The 27,636-nt window shown below is 45.2% G+C and overlaps 3 protein-coding genes across 4 annotated transcripts in view; 1 reads left to right on the top strand and 2 right to left on the bottom strand.

Annotated features, from left to right (window-relative positions):
* Positions 1 to 4,434: 4,434 nt before the first annotated feature.
* Positions 4,435 to 5,870, top strand: LOC145335603 (uncharacterized). The gene is given in 1 exon segment (XM_080181405.1): positions 4,435 to 5,870. A coding segment is annotated over 1 exon segment (1,347 nt). The 5' UTR covers positions 4,435 to 4,523.
* Positions 5,871 to 11,104: 5,234 nt separating this feature from the next.
* Positions 11,105 to 14,200, bottom strand: LOC145363714 (uncharacterized). The gene is made up of 2 exons (XM_080218950.1): positions 14,052 to 14,200; positions 11,105 to 12,952 (listed from the first exon to the last, which is right to left on the bottom strand). Exon 2 carries the CDS (start codon positions 12,726 to 12,728, stop codon positions 11,892 to 11,894), a length of 837 nt encoding a protein of 278 aa, XP_080075076.1. The 5' UTR covers positions 12,729 to 12,952; positions 14,052 to 14,200; the 3' UTR covers positions 11,105 to 11,891.
* Positions 14,201 to 16,955: 2,755 nt separating this feature from the next.
* LOC145363618 (uncharacterized) overlaps positions 16,956 to 27,636 on the bottom strand; it is a 40,503-nt gene continuing 29,822 nt past the window's right edge. Inside the window, exons 7-11 of one of the 2 annotated variants that reach the window (XM_080218800.1) lie at positions 26,891 to 27,128; positions 23,054 to 23,056; positions 21,619 to 22,142; positions 20,438 to 20,445; positions 16,956 to 18,344 (exon numbers count right to left, since the gene is read on the bottom strand). In XM_080218800.1, coding sequence (XP_080074926.1) covers positions 17,644 to 18,344; positions 20,438 to 20,445; positions 21,619 to 22,142; positions 23,054 to 23,056; positions 26,891 to 27,128 — 1,474 coding nt within the window. In that variant the 3' untranslated portion in view covers positions 16,956 to 17,643. Of the gene's footprint in view, positions 18,345 to 20,437; positions 20,446 to 21,618; positions 22,143 to 23,053; positions 23,057 to 26,183; positions 27,129 to 27,636 lie in introns of those variants that run through there. The other variant, XM_080218799.1, reaches the window with a different exon arrangement.

Genomic DNA, 27,636 nt, shown 5'->3' with positions numbered 1-27,636 from the left:
GTAGGGATTCGCCATTTAAAATACCACTGCACCACAGCCTCCTCTAATGTATGTCAGTATTTATAAATACTCATCTGTAACGATGTCCTTCCTTGGTGTGTCTCTGCATCATTCATTGCTCTCAGGCCGCGTTCATCTTTGTCCCTCAGTTGGATTGTCTCTGTATCATTCCGCGCAATCTCACCCTTGCCTATGTCAATGATTTTTATAGCTCTCTCAAAATGTATAGGTGCATTGGGTGATATAGGAAGTGTACAGATTAGAGAGTAAGGGCATACTTGCCTGCATAGCACTGTTGATGAAACATTTAAACATGGAGAGTTAGCGAGCACTGAGCCGATGCTCTGCTGAGGTCTCAATCACCCACCTAGTCTTTGAAATTTCGTAGATACTAAGCAGAGGGTCCAGACAGTGACAGGGCTGATCCACTAAAGAATCCCTGAAAAGGCTCCATGGCTAAACGTCTCAGATATTGCAGCATTGAATATAGGGAGCCATTGAGCTGATGTACAGCCTGGGCCACACTCACCTGCATAGGAACATTGCTCAGGTTTTTAACAGGAAGTGTGCACAGGGATAGGAAAACATATCTTTCAAGTTATCACCAGTTTACACTTGTATCTTGCTCAGACCTGCCTTACAGTCACATTTTTTGACCTGCTGCATTATTTTGATCACTGCTTGTTTCTCGGTTCTCAGATTGAACTGTTTTTTAGACATACATTTCTCCCCACCTGTTCTATCTTGTGTTCGCTCCCTCAACCTCATCTTCATCGCTCCCTGTGTCAGCCGGAGATATCCCCTACCGCCCCGCCCCCTTTTCTATCGTCCCATTCCCGGGTTAAATCTCGCAGCTCCGGAATCCATGAGCTGCTGTCAGGCAGCTTTGAAACGTTTTTACTTCTGAGGAACCTTTATTTGGTGAAACTGTTCTTCCCAGACAAGCCTGAATTGAAGAAAATAACAATTGGAAACGAAACATGAACTCTTTAACTGGTAGCTGCTCTCTCTCTCTCTTTCGCTGATTAACCTTTCAGTTTGATGGGATTCTGCTGTGTGTTGTGTCAGCCGATTCTGGAATGAATTGGGTGACAGTTTGATCCAAGGTTAATGAAGTTACTGTGAAAGTCCCCCAGTTGCCGCCCTAGTCACCTGTTCAGGTATGCTGAGGGAGCATTTAGCATGGCCAATGCACCTAACCAGCACGTCTTTCGGACTGTGTGAGGAAACCGGAGCACCCGGAGGAAATCCACTGGGACACGGAGAGAATATGCAGATTCCACACAGTGACCCAAGTCGGGAATCGAACCCAGGTCCTGGCGCTGTGAGGCAGCAGTGCAAACTACTGTGTTACCATGTCGCCCTACTGATCTTGGCCCGAATTCTACAATTCAGTATTTGAGAGATTGCACTGATGAACATCTCCAATTAGAAAGTGTTGATTAATCCTTGCTGAGAATTCTTATTCTCTTGCACATTACACACAGTGATACCACCACTGTCCAACAGAAAGAAGGGGAATAGAAACTGGTGGAGAATCAAGAGTCTCCAAATGTCACCCATCCGATCTGGAACAGAAATTCCCTCAGCACAGGACTGGCATCTTTTAAGGTCAAACCAAATAAACTCAAGTTAAATCAGGACAAAGTAAAAGGGGCAGCTCCCCAAAAGGAAGGGGAACAGCCCGAACAAAAACAAAGTGCAAAGGTGTTGTAAAAATCAGTCTGTTTTAACCCTTATACGATGGACAGAGTAGACGTCTTATTAGTACAAACAATATTTATTTAAACCCACACAATCAATAATCACCCACCCGACCAACAATAAGTTACCTTACAGAAAATGCTAGAATTCAAGTACAATACAAGACCTTGACTTAACTTTGCGTGACTGACAAGTCCCCAAACAGATATTGGCCTTTATCTCTGCACTGGTCTTGGTAGTTGTCTGTGTAGTTTGGTCCTTTGGTCTGGTCTGGCATTCTAGCTGTAGTCTTTCTTTCTTCCTTCTCGGGTGTGGTGGCTCTCCTCTTGCTGGCGATGTTCACCATTGTTGTAGCTTGATCGTGGGGTCAGAGAGAGAGAGAGAGATTCCTGGTTGTGCAGCATCCTTTATACCCCCTTTGGTTTCACGCCCTTTTTTTGGCCATTGCCAATCAATCGATCAGGACTTGATCACCCTGATCGATAAGAGTCCAATCAGGTGCTACCACACCGATCTCTGGGTGTGTCCCCGGCGGCCATGCCTGTAGGTGTTGTAGGCACATAGGTCACATACCTTCCTCCTAAATAAGGATTCAGGGTGCCTTTACGTCTGGCACACAACCCAGTGTGATCAGAAAGTCTCTTTCATCCTGGAGATGGCCCATATCCTGTGTATTCACTCATCAGGGTTGCAGCCTGTTTGTCTGTCTTTAAACTGCAGCCTGTCAGTTTAGTTTCGTGCCCAGTTGTCCCAGAGTGCTTTAAAAAACGCCATTTTAGATGGCCTGTTTGGCTACACAACTGATTAAGGGAAATGTGCAAAGCTAATGTGTAGAAAGTAGCTGCATCTTGCTTGTTTCTGTACATTATTTATGTTTCACTATTTCCACAACCTTCAGTAAATCAATGCCACAAAATCAATTTCTGAAATAATTGAGATTCTAAGGGCAGCACAGTGGCTAGCACTACAGCCTCATAGCACCAGTGACCCAGGTTTGATTCCTGGCTTGGGCACTGTCTTTGCAGATTATGCATGTTCTGCCCGTGTCTGTGTGTGTTTTCCTTCCTGGTGTTCTAGTTTCCTGCCTCAGTCCAAGACGTGCTGGTTGAGTGCATTGGCCATGTTAAATTCTCCTTCAGCGTTGCTGAACAGATGCCAGAGTATGGCGACAAGGGGATTTTCACAGGAACTTAATTGTAGTGTTAATGTAAGCCCAGTTGTGAAACTAATAAATAAAATAAATTGTATTACGAGCCCCATTTGGAGACAGTATGCAATATACAATTTAATCCTGGGATAATTGCGGTCACTAACTCCCCTCTTGTAACTATGGCAGATCATAGATGCTAATTCCAGTCACATTAATGGCCTAGTTAGTGAAGGAAATTCTGAAACAGGTTACAAGGAGACAGAGCATAATGTTGTTGTAACAGTCATCCAATATTCTCCTAGCATTGATCATAGCTGCTCCAATGTGTTAGAACATTGCATTTTACCTAAGAGGCATGGTTCACATTGTGCATCTTCATAATTAATCGCACTATACCTGACATTCATGTGCTACTGAGATACCAGTGAGTTCACATGTGACTGGAGGAGATGGTTTCTGCTCTTATTTCTACTTTTTGGTGGCTTTCGGTTTCTGAACAATTCCAGTTTCCTTCTCGAAACTGAGATAATGGTCTGTGCAATCAGGTCTCTAAATGATATGTATCCTACTTTTATTATTGGCCCTTCAGCCCCAGCTTTCACGCGACAACAAGAAATAAATTATTACAAACCATTTTTCCACTCAATGGCGGGGCGTTTACCCAGCATCCCAAGCGACGAGGAATGCCTTCTATCCAGGCTATCACCAGCGCGCAGGCGCAGTGGTGCCCGTGTTCTGAGCATGCGCAGAGGGAGAGGTCGGGACACGAGGTTGTTGTTTCTTGTCTCCGTGGCGGGTAAGGAAGCGGCGTGTCTGAGGGAGAGATGGGCGCAGAGAGAGGGCGGTAAGGTTTCATGAGCAGTTCGTGAACTTCAAACTCCTAACAGGAAGGTCCTGGGCCAGTCCGGGGTTTGTCCAGAGCCATTCTGCTTCTGCAGAAACAAGCATGGATAAAGGGAAGCTAGCTTTTGTCGGGCAGTGCGCATGCGCGTTGCTCCCTGTCAGCAGGTGGAGAGAATGTTGTGATTCTCAGAGAATCCCCACAGCGCGGGAAGAGGCCATTCGGCCCATCGAGTCTGTCCCCACCACAATCCCAGCCAGGCCCCATCCCCCTAACCCCATGCATTTAGTTTAGCTAGTCCCCCTGACAAGAAAGAGCAGTTTAGCATGGCCAATTCACCTAACCTGTGGGAGGAAACAGGAGCATCTGGAGGAAACGCATGCAGGCAGGAAGAGAATGTGGAAACTCCACATTGACAGTAACCCGAGCTGGGAATCGAACCCATGTCCCTGGCACTCTGAGGCAGCAATGTCAACCACTGTGCCGCCCCCTCATTTAGAAGTTAGTGTTTTGCGCAGACCCACACGTAGTGGCAGATTCCTTTCCCTGATGGACATTAATGTACCGGTTGGGTTTTTACAAAAACTCAGCTGCTTTCATGGTGAATTTTTCGTTCATGCCGTCCCCATAAATTACCAGATTCATTCAGCTCAATTTCACAACCTGCCTTTGTGTTTTTGTGGGTTATCTCTCACTCCCTTGTTTCTGTTTCAAATCAGTTTCACAGGATTCAGGAGGACTTGCAGTCAGGAAATTCAAGCCATGCATCACATCCGGATCTGACAGTTGCCCAACTTATCACAACGTGAATATCATCGGATTTTGAACATGGAAGAAAAAAACACCATTCACAGTGAGGAGAAACCGTACATTTGTTCTGTGTGTGGACAAGGCTTCAACCAATCATCTGACCTGTTGAAACACAAGCGCAGTCACAGCAGGAAGAAACCGTGGAAATGTAAGGATTGTGGGAAGGGATTCACATCCCCATCTCATCTTGAAAAGCATTGTCGCTGTCACACTGGGTAGAAGCCATTCACCTGCTCTGACTGTGGGAAGGGCTTCACTCAGTCAACCAACTTGCTGAAACACCAGCGAGTTCACAGTGGGGAGAGGCCATTGGCCTCCTCTGAGTGTGCAGTGAAACGCCAACGAGTTCACACTGGGGAGAAGCCATTCATCTGCTCTGAGTGTGGGAAAAGATTCACAAGGTCATCTAACCTGCTGATGCATCAGCGAGTTCACACTGAAGAGAGACCTTTTAAATGCTCAGACTGTGGGAAGTGCTATAAAAGTTCTGGGGAACTTCTGTCCCATCAACGTGTTCACACTAATGCGAGACCGTTCAGGTGCTCTGACTGTGGGAGTGGATTCAAGTCATCCAATGCCCTATCTACACACCAGCGCACTCACACTGATGAGAGACCTTTCAAATGCTCTCAGTGTGGCACTGCATTCAGGCAATTGAGTAACCTGTCTGAACACCAGCGCACTCACACTGGGGAGAGGCCATTCACTTGCTCTCAGTGTGGGAAGGGATTTGCTCATTCATGTACCCTGCAGAGACACCAACGAATTCACACTCATGAGAAACCTTGCATCTGCTCCAAGTGCGGAAGAGGATTCACTCAGCTATCAACTCTGCTGAAACACCAGCAAGTTCACACTACTGAGAGACCATTTAAATGCTCAGAATGTGAGAAGAGCTATAAAAGTTCTGGGGAACTGATGCGCCATCAACGTGTTCACACTGACGAGAGACCCTTTACGTGCTCTCACTGTGGGACAGGGTTCAAGACATCATCTGCCCTCACTTCACACCAGCGCACTCACACTGAGGAGAGACCGTTTAAATGCCCAGACTGTGGGAAATGCTATAAACGTTCAGGGGAACTGGTACGTCATCAACGTGTTCACACTGGGGAGAGACCTTTTAAATGCCCAGACTGTAGGAAACGTTTTAAAAGTTCCAGCAATCTGGTGTCCCATCAACGTGTTCACACTGGGGAGAGACCGTTCAGGTGCTCTGACTGTGGGACTAAGTTCAGACAATTATCTCATCTCACTGTGCACCGGCGCACTCACACTGGGGAGAGGCCATTCACCTGCTCTGTGTGTGGGAAGGCATTTGTTTCTTCATCCAACCTGCTGACACACCAGCAAGTTCACAAATGATTACAGTGATGGGATTTTGCCGTTATTTACATCCAGAAATGAAGCACGTTGATCAGGTTCTGTTTCTGCTGATGTTCATAAACTCCATCTCAGTTACAGCTGAGATAATATTCTAGATAAATGTTAAATCAATCAGATTTATGTTTAGTACACAGTGTGTTGAATCTTTTTAATATCTCAAACATGGGTCAACTCCTATCGAAGGTCTCTCCCTCGCCCTTGTCTCCCCTATCATCATAGAATCATAGAACCCTACAGTGCAGAAAGAGGCTCTTCGGCCCATCGAGTCTGCACCGAACACAACCCACCCAGATCTTACCCCCATATTCCTACATATTATACCCTCTAACCTACGCATCCCTAGGCACTAAGGGGCGATTTCTTAGCATGGCCAATCAACCATCTTTGGACTGTGGGAAGAAACCAGAGTATCTGGAGGAAACCCACGCAGACACGAGGAGAATGTGCAAACTCCACACAGACAGTGACCCGAGCCGGGAATCGGACCCCGGAGCTGTGAAACTGCAGTGCTGACCACTGTGCTACCGTGCCGCCCTCAATAACTCCAACAACAATCACCTCCAACAACAAGCGAGGAGTTCATGGAGCTTCTTTGTCGTTAAGTTTGAGACAATCTGATCAGCTATTTCTGCTGCTTCCCTTCCTTCCACTAGCCCACCGGCCAAACTGTCTTTACCATGGACAATCCACCTGACCTACTGATTTTTGGACTGTGTGAAACAGGAGCACCCGAAAGAAACCCGTGTGGACACGGGAGAATGGACAATTTCTACAAAGACAGTCCCCTGAGGCCGGAATTGAACCCGGGTCACTGGTGCTGTGAGGCAGCAGTGCTAACCACTGTACCACCAATATGCTGCCCTACCTCATCTACTGACACCTCAGTGAGTTCATGTGTCTTCAGGAGCTGCATTCTGCAGTTATTGCTGCTGTTTATCACATTCAAGATAAATTGTGTGGAATATTCCTGAGATGTCTAAGAACTGTATCCCAACCACTCTCTTCCATGGTTCAGAGCTCCTCAACATGGTCTGCACTGTGGCACAGTGGTTGGCACTGCGGCACAGTGGTTGGCACTGCTGCCTCACAGCACCAGGGACCCAGGTTCAATTCCCAGCTTGGGTCACTGTCTGTGCAGAGTTTGCACAGTCTCCCCGTGTCTATGTGGGTTTCCACTGGGTGCTTCAGTCCAAGGATGTGAGGGTTGGGTGAATTGGCCATGCGAAATTGCCCCTTAGTGTCGGGGCACGAGCTAAGATAAATTCATGGCGTTATGGGGATAGGGCCTGTGTGGGATTGTGGTCAGTGCAGATTCAATGTACTGAATGGCCTCCTTCTGCACTGTAGGGTTCTATGACACAGAACAAAAGACTCCTTTACAACTGTGTTTAGAGTTGGGAAGAACAGTGGTAAATGCTGGCAATGTGCTGTTAAATCAAAGGTTGGTTTAAATCTGGGATCTGTTCCTGACTGAGAGTGAAACAGCAGGTTTAAATTTAAATGACTGGTCAACATTTTGTGAAGATTATTTTTAATTCATTGCTTGTGGCCTTTCCCTAACTGCCCTTGAACTGAGTGGCTTGTTTGCTCGGCCATTCCAGAGTCAACCACATCGTGTGGACCTGGAGTCACATGAAAGACTTACAGATGCTACCAGACCTGCTGAGATTTTCCAGCATCCTGTGGTCTTATTTTGGAGTCGTATAAATTCCTTCTCTAAAGGGCACTAATGAACATTGATGAACCAAATGGGTTTTAACAGCAATGGTTTCATGGTTATCACTAGGCCTTTAACTACAGATTTTTATTGAATTTGGATTTCACCATTTGCTGTGGTGTGAATGGAAGCTGGCTCCCCAGAGCATTACCCTCAGATTCTGGGTTACTAGTCCAGTGACAATACCACCACACCATCAGATTGAGAGCATTTGTGTGACAGTCCTGAGTCTACAACTTTCAGGCTGGTGTTAATATGTTTAAAATAAACTGTTTTAAAATAAATCAATTCAAGTCTACATTATATACTAGTTGAGGGAATTCACAGGAACTTGGAGACAACAGACATGAGGAGCTGCAGTGTGTTTGCAGGAATGCCCTGTTTTATTAATGTAAATGTGTGTACTGACACCAGGATAACTAAAAATACACAAACCTGGAACATCCCCTGACTCCAATCCCAACAGTTACTCTGGGATTACTCCTTCTGTTCAGTGAGTTCAGGGGAATGCTGGCAGAGGGAATGGAGCAGGGAGTGAGGATCCCTGGGGTGATGTTCAGGGAGATGCTATTAGAGGGAATGGAGTAGGGAGTGAGGATCCCTGGGGTGATGTTCAGTGAGTTCAGGGAGATGCTATTCAAGGGAATGGAGCAGGGAGTGAGGATCCCTGGGGTGATGTTCAGTGAGTTCAGGGAGATGCTATTAGAGGGAATGGAGTAGGGAAGGGAATGGAGAGAGAGGATCCTGGGATGATGTCGATAACCTTGAGGTGAATGGAGAAACAGTCAATCGGTGTGAGTTTGATGCTGCTGTGAAGAATGTGCAATGTCCTTTCGCTGATTCTGTAGCTGTGAAAATAGAGTTTCAGCCAAATGGGGCCTCTGTGAAATGACAGCAGACAAAAACGAGAGTCAGATTTCACTGACTCCACCAGCTTAAAGCTCTCCTGTTCCACTTTAAACTCTGCAACACTCTCACCTTTTCTCTCCCACAATATTCAGGCTTCAGTAACCTGAGCTGGTGGAAATATAATCGTTCCCTATTTGCTGACTCATTTTACCATCACTCCTGTTCTTCCAGCACAATCCCTGATCCCCACTTCCACTGCTGAAGAACACTAACAGACATCCCTCTCTCCGTGTTCGAGTCTTCAATGTTCATCTTTTCAGTTGGTTAGGGTTTCAACTGAGATTCATAATACATCCCATTTCCATCTTCTCATGGTGTATGGGCCAGATCAGGTAAATTTTTCTTTAAACGATCTGTTTAACCCTTCTCCCCAAAGTCCAGCATCTACAAGGCACAACTCGTGTCCAATTGAATAAGCTCCAATTTTCTGAATTATTGCAGCTCCAACAACTCAGGAAGCTCAACACCATTCAAGACAAAGCAGCTTTATTGGCAATCCCTCTACAAACATATACTCACTCCAACACTGACTCACATGGCAGCTGTGTGTACCACCTACAAGTGCACTGCAAGCCCTCACCAAGGCTTCTTTGACAGCATCTTGCAAACCCGCAACTTCTAGCACCTCAGAGATGGGCAGCAAACGCATAGGAACATCATCACCTGCAAGTTCCCCTCCAAGTCACTCATCATCTATACTCAGAGATTGATTACAATGTGAAATTCAGTGCCACAGGAACTAGCTGGACAATTCATTCTTTAGGTTAAAAAGAAAACATGATGAGTACATGAGGGAAAGGAGATTAAAAAGATGAGCTGAAAGGCTGAAATGAGGGAGATGGAATGGGAGTTGTCTTGTGTGAAATATAAACATCAGCACAGACTAGTTAAATCGAACAGTCTCCTTCCAGGCTGGATATTCTCTACAATTCATGTAATCTCTGATCAGCAGGTTCCACCATTTGCACTGCACATGTTCAGAGTATGACCTGGTTCTGAGAAATCACACTGAGCTTCTATAGTCATTAATGTCCACAGAGATTCTGTCATGAGTAAAATTATGAATTGTAACATTGTCATTGAAATCGATGAGCAGAAATTTTCATCAACCAGATCCACTCTCAAAAAGACACAGCTGAGAATCTTCTCCCAAACAACGCTCTCTCTCAGATCTTTTAAGCAAGGGTCCATTTCCAGGATTTCAATCCCTCCTTTCACTATTCTCCGGCCTTAGATTACCACATTCATTCAAGCTTCCACACAATTTCTCTGGTACTCAGCCATGCCAGCAGAACACTACTGTTTCACAGGTGGTACAAAGACCCCTACCTTAGGATTATGTCAGGATCTGTCTTTTTGCCAGCCAACTTCACCAGGTGTGATGTCTTTAACTAGAAACCTCTCTTTGCTCCTTTCTTTAACTTCAGGTAACAGTATTTTGTTCAGATTCCCTTTGACTTCAGTTTTCCTCAGACTTTTTTAATTCCCTGGTTTCTGGAACTATCTGCTCTTTAACTTCTGGGATTTTCTTTCTTGCCCTTGCTCCATTGTTCTGCCTAATATTTCTGGCAGTTTCCTCTTCAGCTAACTCAAAAATTATTTCTAACCTGAAATGGCCACTGGTCGCCGAGTAACAACTTTGTCTTTCTTTACACTCGTGTTTTTCACATTGTAAATCCTCCAAACACAATGCAGGCACAGTCTGGAATGAAACCAAAACCCTATACATGCAAACACCTTTATTTAACATTATGAAAGTTTTAACCCTTTTGTACACAGAAACACTGAATTAAACTCGCTTAAATCTATACCGTATTACTAATATCCAACAATACAAATATAGATTACTAAATTTACTTCTCGATAGGGAGAAACTAAGGAAGGATGAGTTAAGGTTGGGCAAATTTTTAGTCACAGTTTGACCCAGTGGAAGGAAGGCAGCTGATCAGGTTGTCTCAATCTTAATGACAAATGAACTCCATGAGCTCCTCAGACTTCTTGTTGAGGTGAGGATGGAGGAGAGAGGGAGAACCCTTCAAAAGGAACTAAATCAGAAAATGCTGGAATGGTATGTTCTGTCTGTAAAGCGCACAAGAAACAATACTTTTCACTGTATCCCAATACAAGTGACAATAATAAACAAAAAAATCAGATCAAAATCAGATACTGCAGATTTTGGAAATTGAACTGCAAAACTGAGTGAATCTCTTCCCAAACTCAGAGCAGGTGAACGCCTCTCCCCAGTGTGAACTCGCTGGTGTACAGTCAGTCGAAATGATTTCCTGAACCCAGTCTCACAATAAAAGCAGCTGAATGGTGTCTCAGTATGAACATGTTGATGAGACAATAGTTTTCCACAGCTTTTATAGCAGTTCTCACAGTCTGGGCATTTAAAAGGTCCCTCCCCAGTGTGAAGCAGGGGTGCTTGGAGAGTAGATTATTGAGTGAATCCTTTCCAATAGGGTCCTGAACCAGAACCCCTAAATTATGATAGGAAGCCAGATTAGATCCAAAAAAATTTTCTATTTTGGCATAAATGTGAGGATAGGATGCTTCACTCCAGGAATAATTCCAGTGACAAATTAGGGATCTTTCATGGTAAAACAAACTTTATTTAATAACAGCTTAAATATAATTCCAAAAAATGAAGGAGCTTAACTAATAACAATTGAACAGTATTTAAAAGTGAAAGGAAACTACTTTAATTTCTAACTTAGCACAATTTCAGTTCTAATATGCAACATTCCTCACATGTAGACCCCACTTAAATTACAGTTAAAAACCATAACTATACTTGCTATAATGAGCTTTCAGAGAGAAGACAAGTCTTAGAGTTTAGAAGGCTGAGGGAGGATCTTATAAAGATGTATAAGGTAATGAAGAGGATAGATAGGGTAGAGGTAGAGAGATTCTTCCCGCTGAGAAAGAATAGCAGGACTAGAGGGCACAGCCTCAAGATAAGCAGGGGGGGGGGTGCAGTTTAGATCAGAGTTGAGGAGGAACTTCTTCACTCAAAGGGTGGTGAGTCTCTGGAATTCTGTGCACGTTGAAGTGGTGGAGGCTACCTCACTGAATATATTTAAGTCACGGGTAGATAGGTTTCTGATAGACAGGAGAATTAAGGGTTATGGGGAGAAAGCAGGAAAGTGGAACTGATCCAGTTCAGATCAGCCATGATCTTACTGAATGGCAGGGCAGGCTCGAAGGGCTAGATGGCCTACTCCTGCTCCTATTTCTTATGTTCTTAGAGCAGCTTGCAGAAACCCTCTATCTTCCAACAGTCCCCAGTGTACTTCCAGCTCTGACAGGTAACAGAAACTCTCCGCACAATCATTTTCATGGTTTCTCCCTAGTTTGAAATTCAATCACAATAATTAGTTGTGAATTCGTTGGTGTGTCAGAAGATTCGATGAGGTAACATATCCCTTCCCACACTGCAAGCAGGTGAATGGCCTCTCTCCAGTGTGAACCCGCTGATGTATTGCTAGTTTAGACGACTGATTGAATCCCTTCTCGCACACAGAACAGATGAATGGCCTATCCTCTGTGTGGATTCGCTGGTGTATTGCTAGGTTGGATGAATGATTGAATCTTTTCCCACACACAGAGCAGATGAATGGTTTCTCCCCAGTGTGAACTCGCTGGTGTGTCAGCAGAGTTGATGACCGAGTGAATCCTTTCCCACACACAGAGCAGGTGAATGGCCTCTCCCCAGTGTGAATTTGCTGGTGTGTGAACAAGGTGGCTGACTGAGCAAATCTCTTCCCACACACAGAGCAGGTGAATGGCCTCTCCCCAGTGTGAACTCGCTGGTGTTTCAACAAAGTAGATGAGTCAGCAAATCCCTTCCCACACTGGGAGCAAGTGAATGGCCTCTCCTGAGTGTGAGCTCGCTGGTGTATCAGCAGAGTGGATGAATGAGAAAATCCCTTCCCACATTCAGAGCAGGTGAACGGTTTCTCCCCAGTGTGAACTCGCTGGTGTATTGCTAGATTAGATGACTGATTGAATCCCTTCCCACATTGGGAGCAGGTGAACGGCCTCTCCTCAGCATGAGTCCTCTGATGTATATTTAAGCTGGATAACTGAGTGAATCCCTTCCCACACTGGGAGCAGGTGAATGGCCTCTCACCAGTGTGACTGCGTCGATGAGTTTCCAGCAGGGATGGGTAATTGAATTCCTTCCCACAATCCTCACACTTCCATGCCATCTTCCTGTTGTGACTGTAATTGTGTTCCTAAAGGCCAGATGATTAGTTGAAGTCTTGTCCACAAACAGAACACGTTTACAGTTTCTTTCCACTGTGAATGGTGCTTTTTTCTTCCAATTTCAAAATACAATAGTATTCAGGTTACAATAAATGGCCGACTCATCAGATTCTGATATCATGTTTTGTTTCAGTTTCTCGACTGCAGATTTTCTTCTTGTAAACCCCTGGGAAATTGATTTAAAACAGAAAAAAATTGAGTGAGAAAGAACCCACAAAAACACAAAGGTGGGTTGTGAAATTGAACTGAATAAATCTGGTAATTTGTGGAGTTGTCGTGAGGAAAGGGTAACCAAGAAAGCTGCTGGATTGTCATACAAACCCAACTGGTTCACTGATGTCCTTCAGGGAATGAAACCTGTCACACGGTCTGGGTCCGCACAAGACTTTGGGAGGAGACAGAGAGACGTAGGAGTAGCCAGGGGTGAAGGCAAGGGATTTTATACATCTACAACTTGAGAAGAACTTTGACAGAATCTCACAAACCCTCAACTCCATTAGAAGGACCAAGATAGAAAGTGGATATAAACAGCATCATCTCCAAGTTCCTCCAACCACACACCATTCTGACTTATCTGATATCCAGTACGGAAAGAACAGAAATTTCTTTCATATAAATACTGGGAAGACTCAGTTATCAAGCTTAAATATACATTGTCTTTAGTCCACCCTCCAAACTCCACTCTGTCACCAGCAATTCAATCCCTCTTCCTGGGAACATATCTCACCTGAATCAGGCTGTTCACAACCCGGGTGAAATATTTCACCCCAAGATGAGCTTCCAGCCACACATCATCATCATCAAGACGCCTATTTCCACCTCAGTAAGTTCTCCCGATTCCACCCCAGTCTCAGTTCATCTGGAACTCTCATCCATTCCATTGTGATGTGAAACTCAGGGGAATGGGAATATTGAGGGGGAATGGGATTGTCTGAATTGCTCCAAAGAGGGTTGGCATGGATTTGAGTTGCCAGATGGATTCCTTCTATGTTGTAATGTCTCCATCAGTGGAAATAGGTAATGTTGACACAATGTCTTTTCAAGATAAGGAATAGGGAATCATAAATAACATAGCACGTACATATAACTACATTAAACATATCTCTGTCCCAAGCGAATTTACAGTTCATTTAAACAGCCTTCTCCTGGGAAAACTCCCCCTTTAATTGTGAACGTTAGTTAGGTTATCTTGTTACCCAGATAAATAAAGGCGACAACCTGAGGGAGCTAAAAGATGTCAATATCTTTGAGAGAGAGAAAGATACCTGGGCCAAGTCCTGTTCCTAATTCCGATGTTCGTCTATAATCGTTCCAAAGCCTGCAGCCTCCCTGAATTAACTTCCTTTCCCTTCAGTTGTTGCAAGTCCCCAATTTCCCCCAGAATGAGAATAGAAATGGAAAGGGGGAAACATTGATTTCCTCCCAGATGTTGCCCAGAGGAGGGAGTTTCAGCCTGAAAATCATCGACAAACTTCCGCATTGAGACATCACAATGGAGGCCTGCCTATATCAGCCAATAGAAATCAAACTGCTCCGCGGTGACGTCCTAGGGGTTCCATTGTGCAGGCCTTGCGCGCTGACCCGGGAGCCCCGCCCCCACCCATTGTTCCCCTCCCCCCGCGCCCCTCCTCGAGCCAAGGTTTCCAGACAAGCGGCTGGCGGCTCCGGCCAGAGCGAGAAGCCGCTCGGTGATCTCCCCCTCCCCCCTCCGGCTGCTCCAAAAAGAGATCCAGAGCGACCGCTGGCGGCAGCCGCACTGCGCCTGCTCCGGACAGCTCGGCTCAGCAGTGCTCTCTGCGCCTGCGTGCTGGGCTGCCAGCTGAGGGAGTGGGGGAGGGGACTTTGCAAAGTCTGTCCCCATCATTTTCTCCCAAGTCCCGCAGTTTGATTTGAAACAACACAGCTTCTGTTTTTAGCTTCACACACAGACTGAAACTTCCTCCTCTGGCCAACATCTGTGAATAAAACATTTATTTCTCCTCTGGAAAATATAGAGAGTTGTGGAATTTTGTAACTGGAATTAGAGCCAGAGGAGGAGTAATCCAGGGTAATGATTTCGGGGATAAAGCAAAATCCTGCAAATGCTGGAATTTTGAATGAAACAGACCTGCTGAGCTTATCCAGTATTTTCTGTTTTTATTATAATGATTTTGGGACCTGGGATTGAACCCCACCACGTTTCAATAAAAATATTGTCATTGAAAACAACACAGGCTTTAATGGAACAATTAATTCCAAACACAATCTCTTGTAGTTAGTGTGGCAGGGTGTGGTGAATCAGGTTTTAAAACAGTCAAATTGTATATGTTTTCTGGTTTGGACAACCACATTTAAATCTGGGACTCAGATGAGGATATGAATTGGTGTTTGGTGGTAAGACCTAAATCTGTGTATTATGCCAGGAAGCCTTAAATCCAGACTGAGAATATTTCAGAACCAGGGTTCAAAATAAATGGCTGTGGATGGTGAATTCACCCTCAACACAAAGAAAATTACAACACAGGAACAGGCTCTTCAAGACTGCACCAACCATGCTGCCCGACTGAACTAAAACCCCCTCTGGGGACTATGTCCCTCCATTCCCATCCTATTCATGTATTTGTCAAGTCACTCCTTAAAAGTCACTATTGTATCTGCTTCCACTAACTCTCCTGGCTGCGAGTTCCAGGCACCCACCACCCTCTGTGTAAAAAAACTTGCCTCATACATCTTTAAATCTTGCCCCTCACACCATAAACCTATACCCCCTAGTAACTGACTCTTTCACCCAGGAAAAAGCTTCTGACTATCCACTCTGTCCATGCTCCTCATAATTTTATAGACTTCTCTCAGATCATCCCTCAACCTCAGTGGTTCCAGTGAGAACAAACCAAGTTTCTCCAACCTCTCCTCAATCATAGAATCATAGAACCCTACAGTGCAGAAAGAGGCCCTTCGGCTCATCGAGTCTGCACCGAACACAATCCCACCCAGGCCCTACCCCCATATCCCTACATATTATACCCACTAATCCCTCTAACCTCCGCTACCCAGGACACGAAGGGGCAATTTCTTAGCATGGCCAATCAACCTAATCCGCACATCTTTGGACTGTGGGAGGAAACTGGAGTACCCGGAGGAAACCCACACAGACACGAGGAGAATGTCTGTGTGGAGTTTGCACAGTTACCTGAGCCAGGAATCGAACCCAGGACCCTGGAGCTGTGAAGCAGCAGTGCTAACCACTGTGCTACTGTGCCGCCCCTCATAGCTAATGCCCTCCATGCCAGGCAACACCCTGGGTAAATCTTTTCTGTACCTTCTCCAAAGCCTCCACATGCTTCTGGTAATGTGTCAACCAGAGTTGAACACCGTATTCCAAGTGCAGCCTAAGGTTCTATAAAACTGCAACATGATTTGCCAAAAAGCCCGTGAAAATTTTGTCATGGGAGGAACTACTGGAAGAAAAATCACCCTGTACATGGGACAGACAGAAACTATGAGAATCATCTCCCGCAATCACAGATACTGTCTTTCCTGATGTTGCTAAATCTGCAGAGGCAGATCTCAACTTGGAGGAACAGCTTTCCAACTATTTTGAGAAAGGAAGTTCACTGACTCAGCAGCCCATCTGTGATGTGTGGAGGAGTTGTGTCTTCCTGCTACAGAACTAGTTTCATAGCAGTGCGAGCCTCAAAAGGAGCGATCCAACCATCGGCAGAGCTTTCCCCATTCTGCTGAACAAGTCTCGATTATTTTTATATATCTCAGGAGGTGGGGTGTACAGCTCAGGAATTTGAGTAACTAGATATTGTGAACATATCAATCACTTGGGTCGTCACATTAGAAATCGAGGTACATTCATCCAGGTTCATATTCTAAATTGCTATTATTTGCAGTTTAATGCCAACAGACAACACACAGAAGCCCTGGTCAGAGTTGATCTCAGCTGCTGTAGTGAGGTTATTGATGGGTTATTAATGTAAATCCATATACAATGAAGATCAGAATTGGGAGAGTTTTTTCTGCTCCACTGTCTGAACCAATAAACATCTGCCCCGATTCAGTTGCCTTGTGTCAAACAGTTAGAATTGTCATTTGGAAAGAGAGTATGGGAGGATTTTTAAAATAAATTCACAAAAAATATTTACAGATTCCAATTTAAAAGATTTAATATATACACAGTCTTCGTATTTGTGCTATCCTAACCAAAGACGTAAACTAACACAAAAGGTAATGTTACTATGTGACTACATCACTAATAAAGGAGTTACTGAGAATGGAAAACGATCCCCTGGAAACCAAAAAATAGCCCTTAAAAATCAAAGAGTAGCTTTCCAGAAGATCTCAATACAAGCATTGAAAATAAATACTTTGTGCCCTGCAGATGGATCTTTCAGAGAATGAATTGTAGATTTTGCCCCAGAGATCAAATTAGAATCAAAGCAAAATTTGCCACAGGTAGTAGTAGAGGCAGGTACAATTTTATCTTTTAAAAAGCATTTAGATAGTTACATGGGTATGATGGGTATAGAGGAATATGGGTCAAATGTAGGCAATTGGAATTAGCTTAGGGGGTTAAAAAAAAGAGGCACGGACAAGTTGGACTGAAGGGCCTGTTTCCATGCTGAAAACCTCTATGACTCTGAAAGTTCTTAATGTTATTCTAAACAGGCTCCTGTTGGGAGTTCTTCAGTTAAGAGGAAAGATCACAGGTGTTACTTTTAAAAAGTGACATTGCAGCCCCGAAAATCAGTGACACTTCCAGAATATTAAATTCCAGTGAGTTACAAGGTTTGCTAACGTCAGCAGACATAAAATATCGGCAGACTATCAATACTGAACAGCAGCAAAAACAGCAGAATCCAACCCCTGCAGTCATTTGTGAACTTGCTGATGTCTCAGGAGCCATTGTGACTGAGTGAATCCCTTCCCACACACAGAGCAGTTGAATGACCTCTTACTGTGAGTGCGTTGGTGAGCCAGCAGGTTGAAAGACTTTGCAAATCCCTTCCCACACATGGAGCAAGTGAATGGCCTCTCCCCTGTGTGAACTCGCTGGTGAGCAGAGAGGTTGGATGACCGATTGAATCCCTTCCCACACACGGAGCATGTGAATGGTCTCTCTGCAGTGTGAGTGCGTCGGTGCGCAGTGAGGTTGGACGACTGCCTGAAATTCTTTCCACAGTCAGTGCAGCTGAATGGCTTCTCTTCAGTATGAATTTTCTGATGTCTCAGCAGGGTGGGTAAAGCTGTGAATCCCTTCCCACATACAAAGCAAGTAAATGGTCTCTCTCCTGTGTGAATTCTCTGGTGTGCAATGAGGGAGGATGCCTGTCTGAAACTCTTTCCACAGTCAGTGCAGCTGAATGGTTTGTCCTCAATGTGAACTCGCTGGTGTGACAGTAAGTGGGATGACCCAGTGAATCCCTTCCCACAGTCGGAGCAGGTGAAAGGCCTCTCCCCAGAATGAACTCGCTGGTGTGACAGCAGGTGGAATGATTGAGTGAATCCCTTCCCACACACGGAGCAGATGAATGGTCTCTCCCCGGTGTGAGTGCGTTGGTGCACAGTGAGTGCTGAAGAATGCCTAAACCTCTTCCCACAGGAGGTGCAGATGAATAGCTTTTCCTCAGTGTGAATTCTCTGGTGAGACCAAAGGCCAGATGACTGAATGAATCCCTCCCCACAGACAGAGCAGATGAACGGTCTCTCCCCAGTGTGACTGCGCCGATGATTTTCCAACAGGGAAGGGTAACTGAATCTTTTCCCACAGTCCCCACATTTCCACGGTTTCTCCATGGTGTGGTGTCCTTGTGACTCTGCAGGTTAAACGCTCAGTTGAAGCCTCATTCACACACAGAACACGTGTACAGTTTTTCCTTGCTGTGAATGGTGTGATGTTTTTTAAGGCTGCGTAACTGGATAAAGCTCTTTCCACAGTCAATTCACTGAAACACTCTCACTCGGGTGTGTGTGTACCTTGGTGCTTTTTCAGTCACACTGATGTTTGAAATCTTCTCTTCCAGGCTGAAGACAAACATTTCTCCCTTCACGTTCAAAGTCTTAGGATATTCAAGTCCTAATGAATTGAGACTCTGTCTGATTTTGAGGTGATGTTTCCTCACCTCACCTGTAAAAGGAATTTACAAAATTAATCACTGTCAGTCCAGGACAGAAATTTTGAATAGGCAATTGTAATTCTCTGGAACATTTCTTCCTCACTTATTCCCAAATCAATAAATCCCCATCCCAAACACTCTCCCTCCTCCCTGGGCTGAAATCCAAACCCATCTCATCATCTCCAGGATTTCTTTCCTCCACTCCCAGTTTTATTCCTCCCTTTCCTCTGTCTGGGTTCAGTTCTCCAGCTCCTGTCTGCAGACTGACAATAAAACCAAGGGGTCTTATTGGGGGTGTTGGGGTCTCCAGCGGGTATTTGTGAATCCTCCCCGCTCACCTCCCAGGGCTTCCTTCCTTCCCAGAGATCAGGGTCCTCATTGATTTGAGGCCAAAGTGTAACCTCTTATTCGTTGTCCCCTCCCCCATCCTCTGATGTGAACCATCCTCCAGTGTCTGAGCCAGGATGGGGCCGTTAACCTGGACCTGTTCCCGGGAGGGAGGGAGGGAGAAGCCCCGCAGCTGCAAACCAGGGAGCTGACAATGATTCTGAAGGGTTTGCGGATCCACAAAGTGTTTCCAGACCCTCCCAGCCACCGCCTAACGCTGACTCCGCTTCTCCGGGACAAACAAGCGCCAAGGACAGCAATGACACTGCGCATGATCCACATCACAATGCCCGGGGACTGATTGACGGCAGCTCGGGGCCAATAGGAAGAGGGGGCGGGGCTGCAGGACCGAACGAGAGTGACTGATCCTCCAACCAATCGGAGTGAAAGAGAGGCGCAGATGAGGCGTCCCCATCCAACGCACGGGAAGCGGTTCGCATGCGCAGTAAGCAACGGCGTTTGCAGCACGTGCAGTGTGGGTGACAGCAATCGGAGAGAACTTCCTCTGTATCATCAGCAGCCGGTGAGGATGGGGAAACATAGCGAGAGCAATGAAACTGGCGGATGGACGTAGAGGGTTTCTAAATATCTGGTAACGGCCTCAAATCTCGAAAATGAGCCCGTAGTTCTGTGTTTGCAGCTTCCGGTTTTTTTCCTGAGACGAGGGACAGGTTAAAGGCCACCATCTTGATTCAGCGGAGAGGAGAGCGCATGCGCAGTGTCTTGGTGACACAACGGCGAGTGGGCGGAGCTTCATGTTTCTGCTCCCCTCCAGGCCCTAGTGCCCAGGCCTAAATCTGCACATATATCTTACAGTCTAAAACTTGGCCATGTTCGTGAAGAATGATTGAAGACAAACCGCTCGACACCCAGATCTGTTCCAATCATCAAATAGTCTGACCATGCAAACTGTACCCTGAACTTAGAAAATCACACATTCTTATTCATTTATTGCAGCCCATTCTGGCTGGTTATGAACCAATCACAATATGAATCAATTAGAGACATATCCAATCAAGCTAACAATCAGGCATCATGTGGCTGTGTGATCAGCTCATGGACAGCTTTGGACCATCTCATCATGTGGACCACACACCTTATAACAACAGACTTTATGCCATCACAATGAACCACTAGACTCAGGACTTTCTGATCTCCACCACATCCCAGACTATTCTGTTAGCAGTCGATTACTCAGATCCGCTACCTACATGCTGATAAGAGGGGCCCTGCTAAGCAGCTTTAATAGCCCATGATTGCAGAAATTGAGCAGTCACAGGAATGTGGTCAAGATAGTGTCCCATAATGCTTCACATTCAATCTGCAGTCCTTCAATTATAACAGAATATGTGGCTGTATGTAGCTGCTTCAGCCATGGTCAACCCCAACACTGTCTTCTTAAACTGCTACAATGCCCAAAGTACACTCACAGTGCTGTTAAGGATTTCCAGCCACACATTCCAGACTTCCACAAGACTGTAGGTAATTCCAGATTGATATATTTCACTCAACCACACCCAAGGTGAGTTATTCCAATTCCTTTATTGTCCAGGACAATACGTTCACAATATCTTTAAAACAAATTCAACATTCCCATTTGATTTCAGGTATTAACATATTCTGTTAGTTTGTTCTTTATTGTCAATGTCAGGCTGGGGTTGGTCCCCTTGGAGCAAAGGAGGTTGAGGGGAGATTTGATAGAGGTGGACAAGACTCTAACTGGTTTAGATAAGGTGGACAAAGAAAATCTGTTCCTATTAGCTGATTGGATAATGATGAGAGGGACACGGATTGAAGGTTTCGGGTCAGAAGTGCGGTGGCGGGTGGCGGGTGGCGGGTGGTGGGTGGTGGTGGTGGGCATGCGAGGGAGAATATTTTGATGCAGCGAACGGTAATGACCTGGAACTCACTGCCTATGAGGGTGGAGGAAATGGAGACACTGAACAAGGAAAATTGGATGGACATTTGGGGGGTTTCAAACAGAAATGTTGACTAAATATCTCTGACCTTCCTAACACCAGACACTCTTGTGATCCTTATGAAATTTGAAACCAGGTATTCGCAACAAAGCTCAAAGAGCATCAGCCCATTGGAGGCAAAGTTGTGGATTAGCCAGTCCAGCAGAAAGAAACCTTCTCCATTGACCAGCTGTGAGAATGAACAAAATCCAAATGTAATTTTGAGCTTAAACAGTAACAGCAGAATCCAACCCTCATGTAATCACTCATGAACTTGTTGGTGTTTCAGCAGCAAAAATGAAACTCTGAATCCCTTCCCACACTGAGGGCAGGTAAACGGCCTCTCCCCAGTGTGAACTCGCTGGTGTCTCCACCAGCTGGATGACCGAGCAAATCCCTTCCCACACTGAGTGCAGGTAAACGGCCTCTCCCCAGTGTGAACTCGCTGGTGTCTCCACCAGCTGGATGACCGAGCAAATCCCTTCCCACACTGAGTGCAGGTGAATGGTCTCTCCCCAGTGTGAATTCGCTGGTGTGTTTGCAGGTCGGATAATTGACTGAATCCCTTCCCACACTGAGAGCAGGTGAATGGTCTCTCCCCAGTGTGAACTCGCTGGTGCCTCCGCAGGTTGGATGACTCAGTAAATCCCTCTCCACACACAGAGCAGATGAATGGCTTCTCCCCAGTGTGACCTCGCTGGTGTCTCCGCAGGTTGGATGACTGAGTAAATCCCTCCCCACACTGAGAGCAGGTGAATGGTCTCTCCCCAGTGTGAATGCGCTGGTGTGTCTGCAGAATAGATAACCGAGTGAATCCCCTCCCACACTGAGAGCAGGTGAACAGTCTCTCCCCGGTGTGAACTTGCCGGTGTCTCTGCAGGCTGGATGACAGAGTGAATCCCTTCCCACACTGAGGGCAAATGAATGGCCTCTCCCCAGTGTGGCTGCGTCGATGAGCATCCAGCAGAGATGGGGATCTGTACCTCTTCCCACAGTCTGCACATTTCCATGGATTCTCCATGGTGCAGGTATCCTTGCCCCTGCCTTGTTTGGACAATCAGTTAAAGCCTTGTCCACACACACACAACACGAGTACAGTCTCTTCCGCTGTGAATGGTGTGATATTTATTCGGGCTGTGTAACTGGTTAAAGCTCTTTCGTCAGTGCGCTGGAACACTCACTCGAGTGTGGCACTGTGTTGGTGCTTTTCCAGTCACACTGACATTTGAAATCTATTCAAATCGACAGATCAGACAATAATTTTTCCTTCTGGATTCAAAGACCAATGATATTCAGATCCCAAGGAATATGACTCTGTTGGATCTGGACGTGACGGTTGAGATTTTTGCCTGTGATTCCTCTTTCAATATCCTGCAAAACAAGTCTGCAAAAGTCATCAATGTCAGAACAGGATAGAAATTCAGAACAGATAATTCTAGTTTCTATGGAACATTCTTTCCGTTGTCATTCTCCATCCCAACACTCTCCCTCCATTCTCAATCTGCTGTATCTAATATTCACCCTCCCAATTCTACTGAAGGTGCTCATTGAGACTGATTGACAGATCCATGCTCACTGCTTCCTGTCCTGGACACAGAGACCATAACAAATAGGAGCTGCAGTCGGCCATTTGGCCCATTGAGCCTTTTAAATCATTCAATGAAATCATTGGCTCATCTACCTCAGCATCGTCCTCCCCACGCTAAACCCATATCCCTTGATATCTTCAATATCTAGAAATGAATCAATCTCTCCCCTGAAAATACTTGATGACTGAGATTCCACTGTCCTCAGCAGTTGAGAATTTCAAAGCTTCACCACATCCTTGAGTGAAGAAATCCCCCCATATCTTAGCTTTTGCTCCATCTTCTTGTCTGTTCCCCATAACCATTGACACCCTTGTCAATCAAAAATCAGTCCAACTCATCCTGGACTATATTCAATGATCCTCAGCCTCCACGGGTCCCTGTGGAAGACAAATCCAAAAAACTTACAGCCCTCTGAGGGAAGAGATGTCTGGAAATATATAACATAGCTACAGTTCCATATTACAAGTCTATGGATTCTATTTAAAAATTAAACTGGATGGACACTTGAAGGAAATAAACTTTCAGGAGAACGGGGATATAGAGGGGGAATGGGACTGGGATGTTATACAGAGACTCAGCATGGATTCGAGTTACCAAATGGATTCCTTCTGTGCTGTAATGACTCAATGACTGGAAGTGTATAAGATAGCTACAGCATTATAATACAATGCAAGAAATAACAATAAAAGCACTTCATAACAGAAACAAATAATAAATCTAACCTGTACCATATTACAACACTGGACATATCTCTGTCCAATATTAATTTACTGTCCCCTTAAATGTCAGCCAATTCCTGGGGAAAATGCCCTTTAATTGTGAACATTAGGAAAAAGGCCATCCTTTTAGCCAGACAAATAAATTTGTCAAGCCGAAGGAGCAAAGGATGTTTCCCAGGCTGATTCAGCAAATGGCAGGATCGATGTATGAGTAGAGATTGACTAAGTTAGGATTATTTTCGCTGGAGTTCAGATAAATGAGGGGGGATCTCAAAGAGACTTATAAAATTCTAACAGGTCTAGACAGGATAGATACAGGGAGGATGGTGCCAATGGTGGCGGGGGTGGGGGGTCAAGAAAAAAGGGTCTCAGTCTGAGGATTCAGGGTAGACCATTTAGGATGGAGGTGAGGAGACATTTCTTCACCCAAAGAGTGGTGAGCCTCTGGAATTCATGATCACAGGAAGTAGTTGATGCCAAAACATTGAACTTATTCAAAAGCGGATAGATATAGCACTTGGGACGAATGGGATCAAATGTTGTGGGTAGAAAGCAGGATTCAGCTATGAGTTGGATGATCAGGAATGATTGTAATGAATGGCAGAGAAGGCTCAAAGGGCCAAATGGCTTCCTCCTGCTCCTATCGTCTATGTTTCTATGTCAATGTCTTTAAGAAAGAGAGAGAGAGACCTGGGCCAATCTTTCCTGAGTCTGCACCTTCCCTGGATTCACTTCCTTTCATTTCAGTTGTTGCAAGTCACCAATTTCCCTCAGAATGAGAAAAGAAAGTGTTTTACTCACAGATGTTGGAGACAGGAGGAAGTTTGAATCTGCCTGAAGCGCAATCTTCATTCACAAAAAGCCCAAGCTCTGATTGGCTGGAGGACCACAGTCCTTCCGGTCCTCCGATTCTTCCCATTGGCCATAGCTGGTGAGGCCGTGAATCAGAAGTGCGCATGTGCAGATTTTGTGTGAATGCGCATGTGTGGGTGTGGGGCGGGGCCCGGGACAAAGCCGGCGCCCCGACCATTGTCTGTCCGGCTCTTTCAGCCTTTCCCATTGGACAGCAGCTCAGCGCGGCTGGAGGGCAAAGTCCCGCCCACCCCCACGTGGGGCTCCGCCCCTGATTGTCTGTTTGCGGAGGATTGACCAATGGGAACTCTGTTGTACCGGAAGGACTCTGTCCAACTTCTGCATTCAGACAATGGGGGATAAAGAGTTGGTTCAGTTGCTCATCGTTGCCCAGCAAAGATGCTGCTCCTCTCTCTCTGATCAGACAGACTCAAACTTCCTCCTGTCTTCACCATCTGTGAGTAAAACACTTTCTTTTCTCCCCCTTTCCATTTCTTTTCTCATTCTGGGGGAAATTGGGGACTTGCAGCAACTGATCATGAAAAATAAAAGCAAGAGTGACCACCAGGCCCTTCAAGCCGGTCCCGCCATTCAATCCGATCATGGTTAATCTGTGCCAGCTTCAACCCTTTTACTGTGCCATTTCCCCATAGCCCTCTATTCCCGATCTATCAAATATTCATCTACCTCCATTTAATACTTATAGTGATCCAGCCTCCATCACCCTTTGGGGCAGAGAATTCCAGAGATTCACCACCCTCTGTGAGAAGACATTTCTGCACATCTCAGTTTTAAATGGAGATATATATTCTGGAGAGAAACTGTGGAAAAGTTAAGGCTGTGACCAGGGATTCAGTTACCTGTCTGGACTGGAAACTCATTGTGTAGTCACACCAGGGGGGTGGGGGTGGGCAGGGGCGGGAGGTGTGCATTCACCTACTGCGTGTGTTGGACGGGATTCACTCCATCATCCAACCTGTTGGTTCACTGACATATTCAAACTGGAGGCAGATGGTGCAAATGCTGCAGAGTGGGAAGGGATTCATTCAGTCATCCTGCCATATGACACACAAACAAGTTCACATTCTGGAATGAGTTTTTAATTGCCCAGACTATGAGAAAAGCTGTGAAAGTTCCAGAGAAGTGATATCCCATCAATGTATTCACACTGATGAGAGACCATTCAGATGCTCACACTTGGGGACTGAGTTCAGGCGATTATCTCACCTCACAATACACCCAGCAAATTCACACTGGGAGAGGTTATTCCTCTGCTCTGACTCCGTTGAAAAATTTACAAGTCAATCACTATTTGTTATGGATTAAAGAAAGATACTTTATTAGAAGAGTAAGAGTTACAAGCACAAGCTAAGTTCCAGAATATTAAACATCCAGTCCAGTTACAGAGATTATAAACATCAACAGAAACAAACCCAAACTATCAGAATGAACAGAGTTCAGTTTTGGATGTCATTAACAGCAGCAACAACAGAATCCAACCCCAGAAATCACTGCTGAACTCGCTGGTGTGTCAGCCTATTGGATAATCAATTGTATCTTTCTCACGTGTGGAGCAGGCGTCTGTTCTCTCCCCAGTCTGAACTCGCTGGTGTGTGTCTTGGAGGTGATGGTTTTCCCAGGTACCAGCTGCTCTTATCTTTCCAGTGGGTGGAGTTATGGGTTTAGGAGATTCTTTTGAAATTCAAATTTATTTGCAGACCTATGAAGTTCATCTCTTTTACCCTCTCCTTCACCTCTCTCCCTCCTCCCATGGAAGTCAGAGTCTTGTGTACACCCAGACTGGGTGGCAGGTTCCCTTTCCTAAAGGACATTAGTGAACCAGTTGAGTTTTTATGAGAAGCCAGCAGTTTTCAGGGTCACTTTTTCCTAGGGCTGGCCCCACAAATGACAAGATTAATTTAGCTCTATTTCACAACCTGCCTGTGTGTTTTTGTGGATTCTCTTTTATATTTCTTTGATTCTGTCTTAAATTCATTTTACAGATTATTTATTTGAAAGGTTCATGGTCAGGAAAGTCAAACCAAACATCAAAATCTGACAAAGTCACTCAATTCATCAGGACTTGAATATCATTGGCCTTTGAACATGAAAACATGACACAGACCAATTGAGCTGACTGGCCTGGCCCTGTGCTGTAGACTCAATGGAACAGAGACAAATGTATTTATTTTAGATCAACCTGTAGCGGTAGGATAAACACTCTTTACTGTGTGGGATAGATTAATTGTTGTCTTTAGCTTTTGTGGATCATTCCAATGGAAATGTGCTTTCTCAGGCTCAAACAGCATCAGCCCACTGGAAGCAAGACCGGCCAGTTCAGTAGAAAGAAACCCTCCGACCCTCCCATTTCACCAACTGTCAGAGATCATGGTTCAGTCCTGGATGTGATTAACAGCAGAATCGAATCCCTGTCATTGCTTGTGAACTGGCTGGTGTCTCAGCAGTTGTGATGATTTAGTGAATCCCTTCCCCCACACACAGCAGGTAAATGGTCTCTCCCCAGTGTGAACTTGCTGGTGTGTCCGCAGGTTGGATGAATTACTGAATCTCTTCCCACACTGAGAGCAGGTAAATGGTCTCTCCCTGGTGTGAACCCGCTGGTGTGTCTGCAGGTGGGATGACTGAGTGAATGTTTTCCCATAATCGGAGCAGGTGAATGGTCTCTCCCCAGTGTGAATTCGCTGGTGTAATGTGAGGTTGGAATACTGAGTAAATGTAGGCATTCTCTGAACTGCTTCCAATGCATTTACATTTTCCTAAAGAAGGAGTTCAGTACTTTCATGACACTCCAGATGTGGTGTCACCAGTGTCCTGTATGACTGAAACATAAGCTCACTCCTTTTGTAACCAATTTCCTCAGAATAAACAACAACATTCTATTAACTTTCCTGATTACTTGTTGTACTTGCATTCCAGCCTTTTGTGATTCATGCATTAGGACGCCCAGATCCCTCTGAATCTCAGAGTTCTGCAATCTCTCACGATTTAATGTTTTTTTAAAATTTGGCAGGAATTCCAGCCAAAATTGATAATTCCACATTTGCCTATGTTATACTCAATTTGCCAAATCTTTGCCCATTAGCTGAACCTATCTACATTCCTTACATCCTCAGCAAATTTATTTTCTCCTCAGCAAATTTAGCGACCATGCTTGCATCCAAGTCATTTATATAAATTGTTAAAAGTCGGGGTCCCAGGTCTGATCGCTTTGGCACATCACTTG

Source organism: Carcharhinus amblyrhynchos, unplaced genomic scaffold, assembly GCF_965287045.1.
Source record: "Carcharhinus amblyrhynchos unplaced genomic scaffold, sCarAmb.v2.hapA scaffold_39, whole genome shotgun sequence".
Lineage (NCBI taxonomy): Eukaryota > Metazoa > Chordata > Chondrichthyes > Carcharhiniformes > Carcharhinidae > Carcharhinus > Carcharhinus amblyrhynchos.
The sequence above is the reverse complement of the archived record's forward strand: the minus strand, read 5'-3'. Positions and strand labels throughout refer to the sequence as shown.